The 17,210-nt window shown below is 42.6% G+C and overlaps 1 protein-coding gene across 3 annotated transcripts in view; it reads left to right on the forward strand.

Moving 5' to 3' along the window:
* PPARGC1A (PPARG coactivator 1 alpha) overlaps window positions 1–17,210 on the forward strand; it is a 402,579-nt gene that overhangs the window by 349,547 nt on the left and 35,822 nt on the right. For all 3 annotated transcript variants that reach the window (XM_066631898.1, XM_066631896.1, XM_066631897.1), the window contains exons 4-7: window positions 2,250–2,372; window positions 3,685–3,889; window positions 11,831–11,876; window positions 11,986–12,059. In XM_066631898.1, the coding sequence (XP_066487995.1) occupies window positions 2,250–2,372; window positions 3,685–3,889; window positions 11,831–11,876; window positions 11,986–12,059 (448 nt within the window). The remainder of the gene's footprint in view (window positions 1–2,249; window positions 2,373–3,684; window positions 3,890–11,830; window positions 11,877–11,985; window positions 12,060–17,210) is intronic.

The following is a 17,210-nucleotide window of genomic DNA, read 5'->3' on the forward strand; positions in this document are numbered from 1 at the left end:
GCTGAAAAATCCTCCTGGGTGTGCCCATAGTTTACTGTTCCTCAGGGGAGCCTGCTATCTTCATCTCCAATCTCCCCCCAAAATTGCACAGGCCAGCTGCATCTGCTTGGAAATCCAGGTGCAGAACCAGCTGGGATGACAGAATGCAGAAGCTGCTATGTTTGGGGGAGACTGGAGATGAAGATAGCAGGCTCCCCCTGCAGAATGGTAAGCTCTGTTCACATGGGAAAGGGGTTTTCACGGGTGCCAAATCTGCCCTGTGAGTAATTGGTTTCATATCATATTTGATATGAATTGTTAAAATTGTGGGATAGGCAGATACAGATTCAGTCTTCAAGCCAACCAGGAAGGTCCAACAGTTTTTGCGATCCCTGAATGACCAAGACACCCCTGGGATACACCAGCCATCTATAGAATTCCATGCGAATGAGGTAAGGTATATATCAGTACCACCAAAAGGTCCATTAAGACCAGACTCAAGGAATATCAGAGAATATTGTTGGTTTGGGCAGTCTGACAAGTCAGCTGTTGCTAAGCATGTCCTCAGTACTGGACATCAGATTAACTTTTCCCAAATATAGGTATTGGTTAGAGAACATCATTTCCAAACACAAATCTACAGAGAGGCCATAGAGGTTCAAAAGCATCATAGGAAATATTAATATGAATAGGAAAGATGAGACCCTGAGCCTCAGCCATGCTTGGATGCCTGTACTTAGGGACACCAGAATTTTGAAATTCAACAGAGAGCAGGGAGAAATAGCAGATGCCTTTAAGAAGAAAGTTACTGATCAACAAGTGGATGGAACAGGTGGCTGATTTGTGATTAGGGGCAGGATGACAGCAATCAGAGAGCTGATTAGCGGGGAAAACTTTTGACCATAAATACTTTTCTTCTGTCTCTGCACTCGGATGGGAGTGGGCTTTTGCAGAAGCTAGATGGCAACTGAATTGTCCAGGTCTAGGGTCCATTTGACTGGAATATTTGTTTTAGTCTTCCTGCGCAAACCGCAAGTGGAGTGCGATTGCTCCACTTTCACTGCTGCTGACCTGGGGAGCCCTGTAGAGACTCGCGCAGGGTTCCCCACACCCCCAGGACGCTGCTGCAGGGACTGGTGAGTGCACCCCGGTCCCTGCAGCCCCGTCAGAAGTGAAAGTGGAGCGATCGTGCTCCGCTTCCAATTTAGCGGAGGCGGGTTGTGATCACCCCACTTTCACTTTGGAAGTCTCGGGGAACCCTGCGGACAGCTGCACAGGGCTCCCTGCAGCCCCGGGAGGCTGTGGTAAGTGCAGCCAAGCCCCTGCAGCCCCGAGTGGCGCGATCCTGTGGATCGCGCTGCTGCCTCCTCCCTGCCTCCTGGCTGCCCCCGCCCCTTAAGGGCAAAGAGGCGAGGCCCCTCAGGCTGAAAACCTCTGGTGTAATGCTTTATTGGTATTTTTGATGACAATGATTTGCATTAGCAAATTTGAAATGAGCGTGTCCTGTTGGAGCAAGTGTGCCTGCAGAGGTTACAAAAAGGGATCAGAATTGTGTCCTCTCACCCTCTGAGTGTGCCTGTCCACATCCACAGAATCTGCCAGGTGTCCAAGTATTTAGCACGATGTTTACAGGGCCTACATGTGTAAAACCTATTATGCAGCCATTATTCATTTTCTAAATTCTGTGTGAATTAAGGACTGTATGGCTTATCTCTATGCATACTGAACTCAATCCACCTGATCCCTATGCAAGTCTTATATCCACCTGTAGATGTCCAGCAAGCCTGGAGGCAGGACAGGGAAACTTGGCAGACATGGTCCCACTTTCTTCTCATGCATAGTCTATGCATATAGATTAGTGATTCCCAAACTGGGCACCATGGAACCTCAGGGCACCATGGTGCACTCACAGGGGCACTGCGGGATGTCCCTGGTCACCCCTCCTACTGGATCCCTCGGATGCAGCCGTCTTGGATCTCATGAAATTTGGGTGCCACCATCTTGGATCTTGCAAAATCTTGCAGTAATGTTGCACCACCATCTTGGGTCTCACAACATTTTATGAGATCCAAGATGGCAGCACATGGCTGAACCAGGAAGAAGGGGCTGAGGGGGCTCTGTGACTGAACCAAGTCTATGAATAAAAACAACAGATGAAATCTAAGGCGTAGACATGCATAACTGTTCTTTTTCTTTTCCTTTTCCCCCTAACCTCTTCCCTTTCTGTCCTCCCTGACCTCCCCCAACCATTTCCCCTGATATTCCTGCAGCTTAAGAAGCTCCTGTTGGCTCCAGCTAACATCCAGCTAAATTACAATGAATGCAGTGGCCTCAGCACACACAACCATGCGAACGCCAATCACAGAATCAGAACAAGCCCTGTGGTGGTGAAGGTACAGATCTAATCTATGCAATATAGAGAGAGAGAATTTTTAAAAACAGGTTTTCATATAATTCTAAAAGAGGCTTTCAGTTGCAGTGTGTGACCAATTCAGGTGCTTACTGGACCAGTACATGGATTTTACAGGGAGGAAAAATAGTATGCACCCCTCTCTTCTACCACCCCAGGCAAGACATGTGCAATTTAAGCCATTGCTGCCCAACGTTGCATATACGCAACAGGGACCAAAAGTGTACACCTGTGGGCTGGGCAAAAATGGGTTAAATACCATATTTAGATTCTGTGTGCTCAGTGGCCTAATCAGCAAGCTGCTTCCTCTCTTTTTGTAAAAGGGGAAGGCTCTCAAGCATTGGGCCACATTCAAGCTTAGCATGGACTGCCCCGCTTGCATTATATGCACACATAAGAGAGCTCATCTTCCACTACATGAATTGGAGCACAGCCTAGAATGTATCTGCACCTGTGTGCATTGAATTCACCTGCTTGCTATCTATCAGGTGGGGGCCGGGTGGTGCTAGTATATAATGGGAACATCTGAAACATAAAGAAATGCTGCTTTTGCTCCTTTTATGTTCTGAATAATTCATTGTTTGCCTAGGTTTTGGGTTTTTTTTTAATTCTTGGCAGAATTAACTGGCATTTTTACAGACTATTACTCTGTTCCTATGTGCAGCATAGTAGACGGTGCCATTAAAATATTACCAATGGGCTGATGTGCAACTCCAGGCCACCACTTCTCTAACGGCCTAACTAGAAAAATATGATATCGAACCTCTGCAGAAAGGTCTAAGTTAGCCATTAATTGGCTCGGATGCTAGCAGTGGTGTAATTCAGTTAGCAGGCTGTATTAAACAATGTTTGTCTTGCCATTGACTGTAACCGAAAATAGAGCATTTAGGGGTACTTAAGAGAGTTGTGAACGCTGGGCTTGAACAATCAGCATCAAATTAAAGTTTAAACCGGCTTATTTTTTTTTTTAAAATTTTTTCCCGTTCATAGTAAAGGCGCTGTTGGGTCTTGTTAGTTATACGTTACTGAATAGGAACATCAGAATGCAAGAGAAATAAAATAAAAAGCCGCATAAATGTCATTTAGAAATTTTAAATGTAATTTCCTTTCCTTGTTCTGCAAACAATTATTCACAGCTCATAGATCTAGTACACTTAGACCAAACACTTCACTGAAAATCTAATCTCTTTAGAAAACCTATATCAATTCCGATAAGGTTCACTTCACTAATTCCAGCTTTCTTTTCTGTCTCTCTCCCCCCCCCCCGTCCCTTTTATTGTGACTTGTTTCTGAAGACTGAGAACGCATGGAGCAATAAAGCAAAGAGCATTTGTCAACCACAAAAGCCACAAAGACGTCCTTGCTCGGAGCTTCTCAAGTATCTGACTACAAACGATGACCCATCTCAGACCAAACACACAGAGAACAGGAACAGCAACAGAGACAAATGCACCTCTAAAAAGAAGGCACTGTTGCAGTCGCAAATGCATCATTTGCAAGGTAGGTTTGTGCCTAAAGGATGGGATTTTGGCCACCACTACTGCCATGTTTGCAAGTCATCAGTTCTCTTTAAAGGTGGTGGGGAGAAGAGAGGGACAGGTAACCCATAAAGCAGAGCAAAGTCTCCTAGCTGCTCAGACCAGTGAGCAAGTCTGATCCAGAAGCTTTTAGAAAGGGCAGGGAGTGCTGCCTGAGCCTTGAATATGATGAAGCTGCCTTGAGTAAGGCTATTGGTTCATTGAGTCCAGGATTGTCCATTCTGATTGCTGGCAGTTCTCCCTGATCCCAAAGGAAGGTCTTTCCAAGACTTGTTAACTTGTTGGGCAGGAGGTCTGGTCTAGAGGGTAGAGCCTCCGTCTGCCTGAAGATAACATCCACAAGGTCGCCAGTTCGAGGCCACCGGCACCGTGCGACCTTGAAGCAGCTGATAAGCTGAAGCCGAGCTATTTCCATCTGCTCTGAGCGTGGGAGGATGGAGGCCAGAATGTGAAGCCAGATCGGAATGAAACACCTGAATGTAGTGATTCTTGAAAGAAAGAACCTTCTTTCAATTGTAAAAATCCCTATTTAATAAGAGATTTAAATAAGCCTGCCTATGTAAACCTCCTTGAATAAAGTCTTGAATAAAGACCAAGAAAGGCGGTATATAAATACCTGTTGTTGTTGTTGTTGTTGTTGTTGTTGTTGTTGTTGTTAACTAAGATTCTTTTTGGCTGAAGACTCTTGGGATTGAGCATAGGACAGGGGTTCTCAAACATCTTACCTCGGCGACCCACTGTGTTGTCTGTGGTGAATCCAGGGCTTGCCAAGGCCAGGAAGCTGCAGAATAAAATGCTGCACAGTCTGGAAGTAGCTTCTGCGTCACTGGCTATGTTACACCCATAGTTTTCTAATTGTGTTTCAAGACCCAACAGCATGACACATAGTCTGGGAAACACAGCTTGATGCAGATGTGGGAAGCATGTGAGCACATCCCGGAAACGACATTTTATTCTGCGCCATTTATTCTGCGCCATTTTATTCTGCGGCCTCCTGGCAACCAAAAATTGGGTCACAACCCAGTTTTGAGAAACACTAGCTAGGATCGTCCACATGGAAAGTATGCTCTGTGTGGCTAAGCTATGGTCTGTCCAGTTGGGAAGCTTCCTTGGCTAATGTGGCTGATCTCCTGCAGAAAAGATTCCTTTTTGCTGTGCTTCTGTTTTAATGTCTGAAAAAGGAAGTTTGCTGGGACAGAGTTGTGCAGGCCACTTACAAATCCAAAGTCGGATGCTTTTGTTGCAGCTTTATACAGACATTATGGCAAAGGCATGCTAAGAGGAGAATACACAGCCATTGTCTTCAGCCTTTGTAAAGTACTGCAAAAGGAAAAAAAGGAACCTGGCCTTATAGGATCTTTTCCCTTTTCTGGATAGTCTTGAACAAGCTGTCAAGAGGGTGATCTGGCCGCCACCACTCACTCTGTTTGGCACAGTTCTGTCTCAGCAAATTTCCTTTTCAGACATGACAGCAGAGGCACAGCAAAAGGGATCTTCCACAGTTAGCAAGCAGTACCTTGCCACAACAGCTAAATCTGTTCTTAGCCAATGCATCTTATGGAAGAAAAACAGGAAACACTGGAAGAACTTGCTGTGAAGTCTATCAAGCCTCCATTAAATGTTGGTCAGAGGTTTATACAGTCCCTTTTTTATTGTTCATGGTAATTAACATGCATTTAGCACATCAGCAATGTGCTATGAATCGTTCCTGGGCAAAGGTCTTAAGACCTCCTAGTAACAACCTTTTTGCACATGATGATTTTTAGGTGTGTTAAGAGTATTGCTGAAAGTGCATCGTGCAAATGTGGCAAACATAGATCAGACTTGGAAGAAACTTGAGTCCTGTTGTCAGTGCCTGCCATCCGCAATTACAACATCCCTGATCAATGTCTCTCCCGCCTCTGCTTATAGACCTCTAAGAAATTGAAAATCTACTGCCTTCTGAGGCAGACTGTCAGAGGCGCCTCTAAGATTTTCTCCGCCTGGTGTGAGAGCTCATTGTGTCACCCCCATGATGGACCTCCTCCCGTATCAGACCATACAGAATAAATGACAATATCATAAGCGCAGTGTGAATTCAGTGGCATAACTATGGTTGGTGCAACTCCCATTACCTTTATTTTAATATATAACAGTACAGGTCACCCAACAAATCAGTAACCAACAAAAAACCAACAGCCAACTTGATGATGCACAAACACAACTGAATAAGAGTTATAATATTAGCTCTGTTACATGGAATTGAGAGCTGAGTCATACAAACACCTTATTGGTTCCTTGCTGTGTCATAGCAACAGCTCATTGGCTCTTGGAACAATCAGTCTCATGAGTCAGTTTTGTTAAAGAAATTCACTTTTTGTTACATAAGCCAGTTGCCTTTTCTGATTAATTGGCCATCATGCTTGATAGAATTCAGATACTTCAACATGGTTGGTTAATTATATTCTGCATGAAATTCCCTTTCCAGTTATGTATAACATGATGTTATTATTCATAAATACAAATTTTCCAAAAGGTTTCCAAAATTTTGACTATTAGTGGCATCACCCCCTCCCCCTAGGGTGTCACCCAGTGCAGTTTGCACACACACCCCACACACCCTAGTGATGCCACTGTAGAACTGCTCTGAAGTTCTTCCTAACTTCCTGTATTTGCAAACTGTGCAGGAATCTGCCAGGTGTACACTTCTGGTATAGCTCACTTTGCCACCATGTAGTATATGAAATGATCCATCTCATCAATTCAGACAGATAACAGTAAAGATAAAATATGAGTAGGGGGTAGCAACCATGGAGGGCTAACTGGGTCCTGACAGCACAAAACTAGTGGTGTGCTACTAGGAAATAATTACTAATCTGGACAGGGTGGCCAAGACAGTTGAGTCTCTCGTCTCTCTACCAGCGTAGAAGGCAGCCACTTGCCCCATATGCCATTAGACAATAAAAACAGCTTTCTTGTAGCTTCTGAATAGGCAGTAAATTGTTAACCTGCACATGCCTGATCTTGCCTGATCTCGGAAGCTAAGCAGGGTCAGGCCTGGTTAGTACTTGGATGGGAGACTGCCTGGGAATACCGGGTGCTGTAGGCTTATACCATAGTCTTTCCAGACTGAAGGTTGCCAACCATTTGTCAGCCTTATTACATTTTTTGTTTTTGTTTTTTACAAAAATCCACCATTTTATAGTTTTATTTTCTAAACAGTGCGAGGAACAATCCTGAGCTTCTTGTGCATGTAAGGGAAAAAAAATTGCTATGGCCAGCTGGGCATCTATAACGACGTTTAGTATCCTTCAGTATATTAAGAGGCACTCAGTACTATTATTGACTCCTGAAGAAAACAAAGAGCTCCTTCTTGCCCAATTGTATTGTCCCCTTTCTCCCCCTTCTTCCTGCTCTCCCTTTATAGAAGCTTACAGGCCCAACAAGAGCTTATTTTAAGGATACTTTAAAAACTCATCTACTGAGAGTGCCTCCAAAGGGAAAACACTTGGTTTCAGTTACATTAGCAAACATCTGGATCCTTGGTGCAAATGATCAAAGAGAAATTGGGCTCTTGTTGCTGTTGCTTTTATGAACAGGTGTAGAAACAAATGTAGGTTTCATTCATCTCTTCCCCATACCCACCTCTGTGGTTTGGTTTCTTGCTCCCCCAGATTGTGGTGCCAAGGCAGCAAGGTTTGGAACAGAGCTAGCTTACCTACTTGCAGTGCTTCAATATAAAAATGAGAAAAGGTTCCTGGAAAACACATCTGAAAGTCTGCCTTCATATGGTGCACAGTTAACTTATGGAATTTACTGTCAACAAAATGTAGAAATGGTAGAGCTGGTTACTCACTTTTAAAGTGGATTTTTTAAAAAAGGATTAGGCAAATTCCAAGAGAGGAGGGTTATCAGTGGCTATGAGCCATGATAGTTAAATGTTCATCTGAATGCGAGCTAAATTATAGTTAAATGACTCAACATGTTCAGAGATGGTGTACCTCCAAATATCAAATGCTGGGGATGATTACTGCCTGTTGCCTTCATCCTGCCTTCTCAATAGGACCTTTCCAGCCAGTGTTAGAAACAAGATGCTCAGCTAGGTGGACCTTTCATCTCAGGGCGGTTCTCATGGTGTTGAAAATGCCTTGTGTGGATGCAGGGTTATAGGTAGACTTCCTTGAGAGATGGGCCACTTCATTTTCAGATGGGGCTTAAAATAATAATAATAATAAGGCAAATCCCTAGTAATTGAAAGAGGATTTTTTCAGAATGACTTGTGCAGAGTAAAGATCTTGCAAAATCCACCCTGAGCCAAACAAAAGTTTGAGTTTGCTGAGATAATATGTATATAAAACCAGAAATATGCCTATTCTTGGGGGAATAAAGGAGGAAGTCCTCATTCTTTTTACTGTATGTTGCCATATCACAAATGAAAAGGCCTGTTTTTGAAAACCATCTTTCTTAAGTGAGCCAATTTGGATCCAGGCTAAGACCCTGCATGGAAAACATGCTCAGATTTCTGTTGCCATTATGGACCTTGCCACCTACGTAATGACCACTTGTAATTGTGTATGGGCCAACCTAATAAGAATATTAATAATAATCACCAATACATATTAATTAAAGTTTTGATTAATTAATAAATATTGATTATATAATAACCAATAATAATAACCACTCCTTCCTTAGAGGCTTTCTGGAGGGATCAAAAGACATTTCTTTTCAGATCAGAATTATGAGTTCATGGTTTTTAATATTGGATCAATATTAATATTAATTTATTGATAAATAGTGGTATATCTTGCTACTTCACTCAGAGTTGATTTAGGAATAATATGGGAAAAACAAGTAACACTCTTGCTCATTGATCCCCAATCCTAACTAAATCAATAGTTCTGATTTTATATATTTATTGAAGACTGATAGAACATAGTCTGTAAATGTCAGTGCTTATTTTTCAAGCATATTTTATATACTGGAGAAGAAACCTAAATCAATAAGGTGGCTAAAGAATTGCATTAAGGAGGTGCCATGTTGCTCTTAATGGAGGATGGAATAAGATTGGCTTCTGGCTGTAATTGTGTACACACTTACCTGAGAGAAAGTCCCATTGAATAAAATGGGATTTCCTTCTGAGTAAGCATTTTTATAGGATTGTAATGCAGTGTGCACCTCTCTTCCACCACTAAATATACAGATAGGAAAATGCAAGTGGAAAACCAAGTGCTGATTCACACAAGCAGGACTTCTTGGTCATCTCAGAGACTGCAGAGTGTGTGTTCTTATTGTATAAAATGCAATTGTCTCGCACAAGAAATAGTTCACGCACTCCATTGCAAGCGAGTGAGAAGATACCAAATTAAGAACATGCATGTGTGAATTAGGCTGAAGAACAAATAAAATGGCTTGATGGTTTTGTGACTTGGTTCTGAACATACAAGATAAGACATTGCCTGAATGAGATTAGCTTTACACTCCTCTTAACTTGTTCAGAATCTAGTAACAGCACACAAAACCTTCAATGTCAGCCAAGAATACAAAAGTGCAGGACTCAGAGAAGAGGAAATTCCCATCCCTTTTTGTAAAACTACAAGAGATCTCCTTTACCTTGACTTGATATGTTCATGATGTCTGCTCAGGCATCGTGAGCATTGGTTTTTAGCCACTCTGAATCCGAGAATGCGACATGTTCCTCAGAAGCTTATTTAGGGGTTCATCAATGAAAATATCATTAATGGCAGCCATGTATCACATTACTCCTCTTCCCTTCACAGTCTGGAACTACAGAGGAGTTTGGGGTTCACTTTCAAATACTAGGAGAGAGGCCCAATAGACGTGGCACATGTGCCGCATGAATTGAGTGGGTTCCCTGAAGCACATGCACAAGTCCATTGCCAGGCTCAGGGGTTTTAGGGCAGGTGAGCAAGAACTCCTCAGCTAACTCTTGTACAAATAATTCCTTGAAGGCAGAACATTTAAAAACCACCCTGGTAGAAGGGGGTGAGAATTCCTTTCATCCTCTTTTGCCTTGCAGAGTTAAGTATGTGTGATGCCTCGATATCAGATGTTACATGCAGAACACATTGCCTGCAAACAACATAGTCTAAACTAAGCAGCTAGGGTAGAATCAAACAGCCATGCAATTGCATTCTACATACCTGAGGCATTCTTAAATAAAGGGCTGATCCAAGACCTCCTGATGCCTCAGGCAGAATGCCAAAGGCTGCCTTTCCTTATTCAATGACATACCAGCCTCTGCTTCTCCCACTCTCCAGTGCTTAGTCTCCACATCACATTTCCTCCTCTTTTCTGTCCCCCTCTTCCTGTTATGATTCAGGGAGTGGGAGAAGAAAGAGGACCAGTGGAGACAACTTGGCGGCAGAGATGGGCACCCCCCACAAGTCTGCTGTCTGAGGCATCTGCTTTAGTTGATCTCATGGATGGGCTGACCCTGCTTCAGTAAACATTCCCCTCTCACTCACCTGCCTCCCTACCATGTAGCAAAACTACTTTTGAAACTGATAAGAACTTCAAGAACAGTTTGTTATGACTTGTGGGTAACCTGCTGTTCAAAGAAAAAGAAGTCAAAGATTTCACTGTGCGTGCCCAAACTATGAAGAAGCACCTTGGATCTCAGCCAAACCTTTTGATTTCAGTAGGATTTATTCTGAGAGCGCGATACCATAGTCTTTCGAGACTGAAGGTTGCCAACTATTCTGAGAATTGAGATAGGGCCACCCTGTATTCTGAGGCTCACGGCTTTAGGGGCCAAAGCCTTACAACTAAAGGACAGAGCCTGGTAGTGTCAAGGCAGGGACTACTGGAGAACAAAAGTTCTCGAATCAAGCAACAAATAGCCTACCGCCTCGATTCTAACCCTGGAGACCTTGAAAAGAAAACTGAAACCCTGAGATCTGGCAGCCCTATTCACTGCTGGATCCTGGATCCCTGCTTCCCCTGACAACTAAAAAATGCTCAGTAGTTTGAAAACAACAGCAAAAGACTTGGTACTGCAATTGATTTTAGCAAATAAAGGACTGCAGAAGGTTTGTACTTTTAGAGCTCAAAATGCTGTTGTACATTCATGTCAGGGTTTTAGCATGGAGGAGTTAAACCCCAATTTAAGCCATCTGCGACTCTCTCCCCCTATTTGCAGAATAATTTGCAAGCACTTGGATCATATTTGGTTGGGTCTTGGCCTCACAGAAGCAACCCATTTTCCCAGTGCTGTATATAAAACTGTATATTGTACAAGTAAAATCAGCTGAATATTCATAGAGTTCTGTTGCTTTGTAGTTATACTGCTGCTGTCATATCGAAGTGAAACGTGAACTGTAGTCTAAATTAAATGTGAGAGAAGTACATTTTCACAGTTAGTTCTATGTGGTTTGTTTTTTAAAATAGGTTTCTAAGTTCAAAGTCTGTATTGCAGAGGTTGGCATCAATCAGCAAAGGAGCCCTCTTAAGGGCTCTATAGGAGCTTTCATTTTTTAATCTGTAGTATATGTATAGGTGCTGGAACTAGACATAAAGCAAAATGCACAACTAAAAACAGTAGCCTTGCATTCCCTCTTCCTCCTGATTTGTCACCTCCTGCTTGTACTTTATGGTACTCTAATAGGCAGGACATGAAGTGACATCATCATTCTAGAAGTACCTCTGCCCCCTCAAGCAGCGGCCCATGGAGTGGGGAAAGCAGTGTTGATATCAAATTTTCCGAACATTCATGGTGCAAACAGGAAAAAGAGAAGGGGGCACATGGTTTCCATTTTCAGAACCAGCCATGCATCTCTCATCATGTCTGATTGCTAGCCTAGTTTGAATGGTAGTGATACATACAGACCTAAATTTGCACATGTATTTTGAGTTCTTTGCTATATTTCATACTTGGTTTTCTCTTTTCTTCCCCTCCTTTCTCCAGCCAAACCAATGAGTTTATCACTTCCTTTGACGCCCGAGTCACCAAAGTAAGTATCAAGAACTGTAAATATTTACAACAGGGAGGGGTTTTTGAATACATTTTGGCTACAGCAACTCCATTTCAGCTTGTTTTTATAAATGTGCCCTGTCTTCCAGTGATCCCAAGGGTTCCCCATTTGAGAACAAGACTATTGAACAAACTTTAAGTGTGGAACTCTCTGGAACTGCAGGTGAGAAGTGCAATGATAGATAGATATTATATGTGTTTTGTGGGAGTTTTTTATTGCTAGCCTGACATTATGAAGTGCCTAGTGATATGTTGCGATGGTCTCTTAAGATATTAATTTTAATGTAGTTTAACTATGATTTTTCCCCCCATCCAGTTCCCTAAGATAAGATTTGCTTCAAAATTATGATTCCACTGTTACATAGCATATCATAATTTCTGGGTAAAAAGGAATGCAGTAATTTATCTGGAATGAATTCCCAACCTTCCCCCCAAGGATTTGTGTGTAGCTGAATATCAATTTTCATTGAGTTTCTCATACCCCCCCCCCTTTTCTCCTGCATGGGGTCTTTAGGGCTGGTTCCCACATGCATGTTCATTACTAGACAATGACTGTAGTAGCAAGTATAGACTTGCATGTGTAAATGGTCATTGCAGGCATGGCAAAGAGATCTTTGCTTACTGCCTCAAGCACAGTGTTTTCTACTGGAGCCAGTTCACGTATTTAACCGCAAGTAATTAAAAGCAGAGTGTTCAAGGTTTTTACGTCCATCTGTGAACAGGCTCATAGACTGTGCAATAGAAGACTTACGACGTCTCATCGATGCTTCAGAATTTGGTTAATTCCTGTTTTAAATCAGAGGAGGAAAATCTTGTCAAACAACCTTTGCTGGCAAACAGCGCAGGGACCATCTAGCTGAGTATTGCGTCTGCAAGCAGTGACCTTCTCTGGATGGAGCTTCCAAAAGTGCAGAGCAGTAATAGAGTAATCAATTCTCCTGTTCTCTTCTAACTTCAGAGAATATAAGCTTTTGGAATATCTTGAGAATTAGAATGTGGACCTTGGCTAAAAGCCTTCACTATTGCCACCTTCCATGAACCTGTCCTCTCATCGGTGAAGTCTGCTGTATAACTTGAAAAAATTATGTACAAATAATGGAATCCAGTTTTATGAAGCTCCTCTGCTTTACCACTTTATTATACCCCGTGTTGTTTTTCTGTACCTTTTTGATCTTTTCAAGCATCAAGTGCATCCAGGCCTTTTCTGTATTCCTCTATGGCTTGATGGTAGTTATATGCTCCCCCCTTCCCCACCAAAAAATCTTAGGTTGCTAGCAGCCCTCTTTCCGCCCACATTTACTCAGGAATAAATTGCATTGATTGCAAGAGAACTTGCTTCTATTCTGCATCACTGTCCACACACTTGAAGATGATGCAGAATAGAGTTAGCCCAATGAGCACAGTTGGACTTACTTCTGGATAAATGTGTATAGGATTGCACTATGTGTGGCCCTTTATAGAGTAAAGAAGGTGGATCCTTGCACTGAGGGGCTTGCAATCTAGTTATTGTCACAAGGGAAACCACAGAGGGGGAAGCAGGGGAAATAGAACTGTGACTTTCATTTAGACTTAGTAGCTTTCTTACAGTGGGGTAGGATTGAAACCTAAATGCTTGTTTCCTCGGAGCTGCCTGTCATTGCTTCCCGGATTGTAAGACTGCAAAGACTCCCAGGATTGTGGCATTGACTCATTATAGTTTACTATTCTGTAGTTCAGAATATGTGAGGATACTGAAGATGTGGTTAGGCAAATTTTATTGTAATTCCAAAGTCATGACAACATCAAAATACGAACCTTCAGAAAATTGCATTTTCTCTGTTGTGGACATAGGTAAGCAGATAAAGCTACGTTTGATTGCTTTGGTACCAATGTAAAACATGCCAATATTTCTAATCTCATAAAGGATCTGTATTAATTTTATAAAAATGCAATTTTAGCTATAATCAGCTGTGGACAAGTCTGTTCCAAAATCTAAACCAATTACCTCTTATACTGCAATATGTAATATTACCTGCCCCCCTCCCTACATATTTGAATCTACAAATGCCCTTTAAGTATCCTGCTGGGCCACAACTCTAAAAAAACTAGAATCACAACTCTAGAAAAATCAGTTTAAAATAATGGTTTGTTAAGCCTAGAAAGATAAGATCCTTTATTCACTCACTACTAAACCATCAGATGGTTTAGATCTACACTGCTTCATCAAAGAAAAGGATGATGCTATTTGGTACTGAGACCATTGGTCCATCTAGGTCAGTATTGTCTGCTCTGACTGGCAGATGGGTTACAGACAGGGCCTTTTCCCAGCCATATCTAGAGATCTCAGGGATTGATCCTGGGGCCTTCTAGATCACATGCTGCAGCTCTATCCTTCAATGATGAATTTTAGTTCAGAAAGGGCATTTTTGATCTGTCGATCTCAGGCAGTTGCCTACTTTCATTTCACTCCTACAGAAGCTTGCTTGTCAGTTCAGTGTTGAAACCTAAGCACTTCCCATTACTGTTCTGGAAACCTGAAAATGCCCTCCTTGTGCTTCTGCAGATGCTATGCCATTTTTTTTTTTTTTTTTTTTTGTAATATATAAAAACTAGGAGGAACTGTGTCAAATTGTGATTCAAAACCATGGTGCTGAGTGTGCTGGAGATTTAGCAGAAAACAGCAGTGGTACACTGAGACTTAAGCACATACAAAAAGGTTAGCATAAAACAAGCAGCTTGGTGGTGCTTATCTTTAGTCTCCTCATTATGAGATTGATCCTCATGTGCAACATCAAATGGGGGTTAAATGTGAATGAGCCATCTGATATCAAAAACCAAAGACAGAGGCTTTTCAACTGAGTTCACACATTCAGTAACAAGTTATCAAGTGATGACTATGTATGTATGAACCAGCCCTATGGTTAATGGCCAACAGCCTAATCCTAATTAAATCCCCACCTAGCCAATGCAACCACACCACCAGAGTGATGCAACCGGGGGGGGGGGGGCCTGGAGGTCTGAAGGTAAGGGAAAATTTGTTCCCTTGCCTGGGGTTAAGCCCTTACTGCCCTGCTGGGTAACATGCACCTGCGCCAGTGATTTAGCTGGTGCAAGTTTGAGCAGAGCTTGAGTATAGATTAAGATAGGGAAGGGGGAAGGATATTGGTGGTGCCGCTTCTGCCAATATCACCTCCTTCCTGGCCTCTGTCTATCTCGCTACATGCCCCATTCTGCCCTAACCCCACCTACTGATTTCTCCCCCTGCACTGACTTACTGTTGCTAAGGCTCTTTCTCCAGCCACTTGCTGCTTGTGGTAGTGGCCCGGCCCCGGTGAACGGCATACTGTGTTTTCCAACAGCCATAAAGTTTCTTGCACATTCAGAACCTTAGTTCTGGCAACACAAGGCCCCATTAGGATTGGGCTGTAAGTTAACTGAGGAAGCCATTAAAGGTGCATGAAGCAGAAAGATTGAAGGTCCCACCGTGAGCAAAACATGTCTTCTTAGAGCTATTCCCTGGCATATCCGAAGAACAATTTTACCTGAAGGCTGACACACATGTTAATGGACCAGCAAAGAGTGATCCTATGCAGCCTATATATCAGAAACACTTAACTGGGTAATTTTACCAGTTGCCCAGGTACTATGTAGTCAAGGCTTCTAAGCCTAACACTATTTTCTGGGGCTTCCTTGCTTCAGTGACATGTACTCTGTCCCTCATTTCCTGTGCCCAACTGAAGGCCCAATTCTAAGCCAGGGCGCAGTGCCAGTGGCCAGTGTGCTACCCTGGCAATCACTATCATGCAAGTGCCGTAAGGCGTGTTGCCTCCAGCAGTAAGACCACAGCACCTTCAATCAGGAAGTATTCCCACCTGCTGATGGTGAAGCTTTTCAAGGTGGAGGAAGGCAGAACTAGGCAGGGGGAGGGTGGACTGAAGGGAGGATCGGGCCCAGTTGGGGATGGGGTGGGGATGGTGGCAGAGTCTGCTCCCCAATCCTATGCCCCCTCCTGAGTCTGGAAGGCCAACACGGGCCTCCTTGGTTCTGTGCTCGCTAAATAGTGGGCATAGCTCCAAGGATACCCATTGCCAACCATGGAGCTTGACACAGGGTAAGGAACAACCAGCACCATAGGATACAGTGATGGCCATTTTGGTACCGCTGTACCACTGGGCACTGGCAGGGCATAGAATTGAGCTATCCATGTTCCTGTCCTCTGTGTGTGTGTGTGTGTGTGTGTGTGTGTGTGTGTGTATGCCAGTTCTGAAATTCAGTTTATACACAGTCGGTAACATTAAGCTTTTCCTGCATTGTACATGCTGGCAAAAAGACCTCCCTGCCCATGAAAAACCAGCCTCCTGGGGAGAAGGATTGATGAAACTTTTGTTCCTGGAAGATTAGTTTTCAGTGTGCAGGTACTTACCCTCCAGAACCATGGGGAGTATGCATTTTAAAGCAGAGGTCTAGAAAAACCCTTACCATTTGATTCTCATGATGGTACTCCATGGTCCTTAGAGTGTTTAGAGTTTAAGAAAAATAAATATTTGGCAGGTCCCAATTTAGGGTGTTTTTAGAAAAAGGTTTTTGATTAATAACAAGGTTCAGAGATGGGACCCATGCCACTTGAAGCTACAACTAGATCTCAGCATTGCATCTTCTGCTTGGATAGCACCCCTTGTGCTGCCCTGACTCTATTTATAATGGTTTAAATAGCAGTTGCCTTGATCTCACTGCTGAACTGAAAAGGCCATTAGTGAGCCTGTTCGCACTATCGAAGCACAAACTATTATAATATAAATAGCAACTTCCTTGATCTCTCTCTTCCTCCCCACTGCCCTCCCCTTCCTGACACAAATAGTGCTGGTGACATTACTGCATGTTCAACAGATAAATAAAAAATATTTCCTTTTCTAGTTGTTAATGATTACACTGTGTAACACCACAATGGTTTGTGTTGAATTTTTAATATTTCTTATACAACTCAGAGGCACTGATTCCAACAGTAATCTTAGATTACAATCCTATGCATGCTTACCTGGGAGCAAGCCACATTTGCTATAATGGAACTTACTTCTGAGTAGGAATGCATAGGATTGGGCTATTTTTGTATCAACAAAACTTTATTAAATTTTGTGTTTGTATCCATCTATCCTAACATACATCATATTCTACAACCACGTAGTGTAAACTGTAGCTAAACTATTGATGCTATGCCAAAAATAGTGGCATTTTTTAATTCGCACCAAAATTAATAAACATTAAAATATTCAGATGAACATGAAATTGCTCAAATGTTGTTACAGTGTTATCTCTTGTATATTCTGTTGCTAAAGCT

The sequence above is a fragment of the Tiliqua scincoides genome, chromosome 6 (genome assembly GCF_035046505.1).
Source record: "Tiliqua scincoides isolate rTilSci1 chromosome 6, rTilSci1.hap2, whole genome shotgun sequence".
NCBI classification, from domain to species: domain Eukaryota; kingdom Metazoa; phylum Chordata; class Lepidosauria; order Squamata; family Scincidae; genus Tiliqua; species Tiliqua scincoides.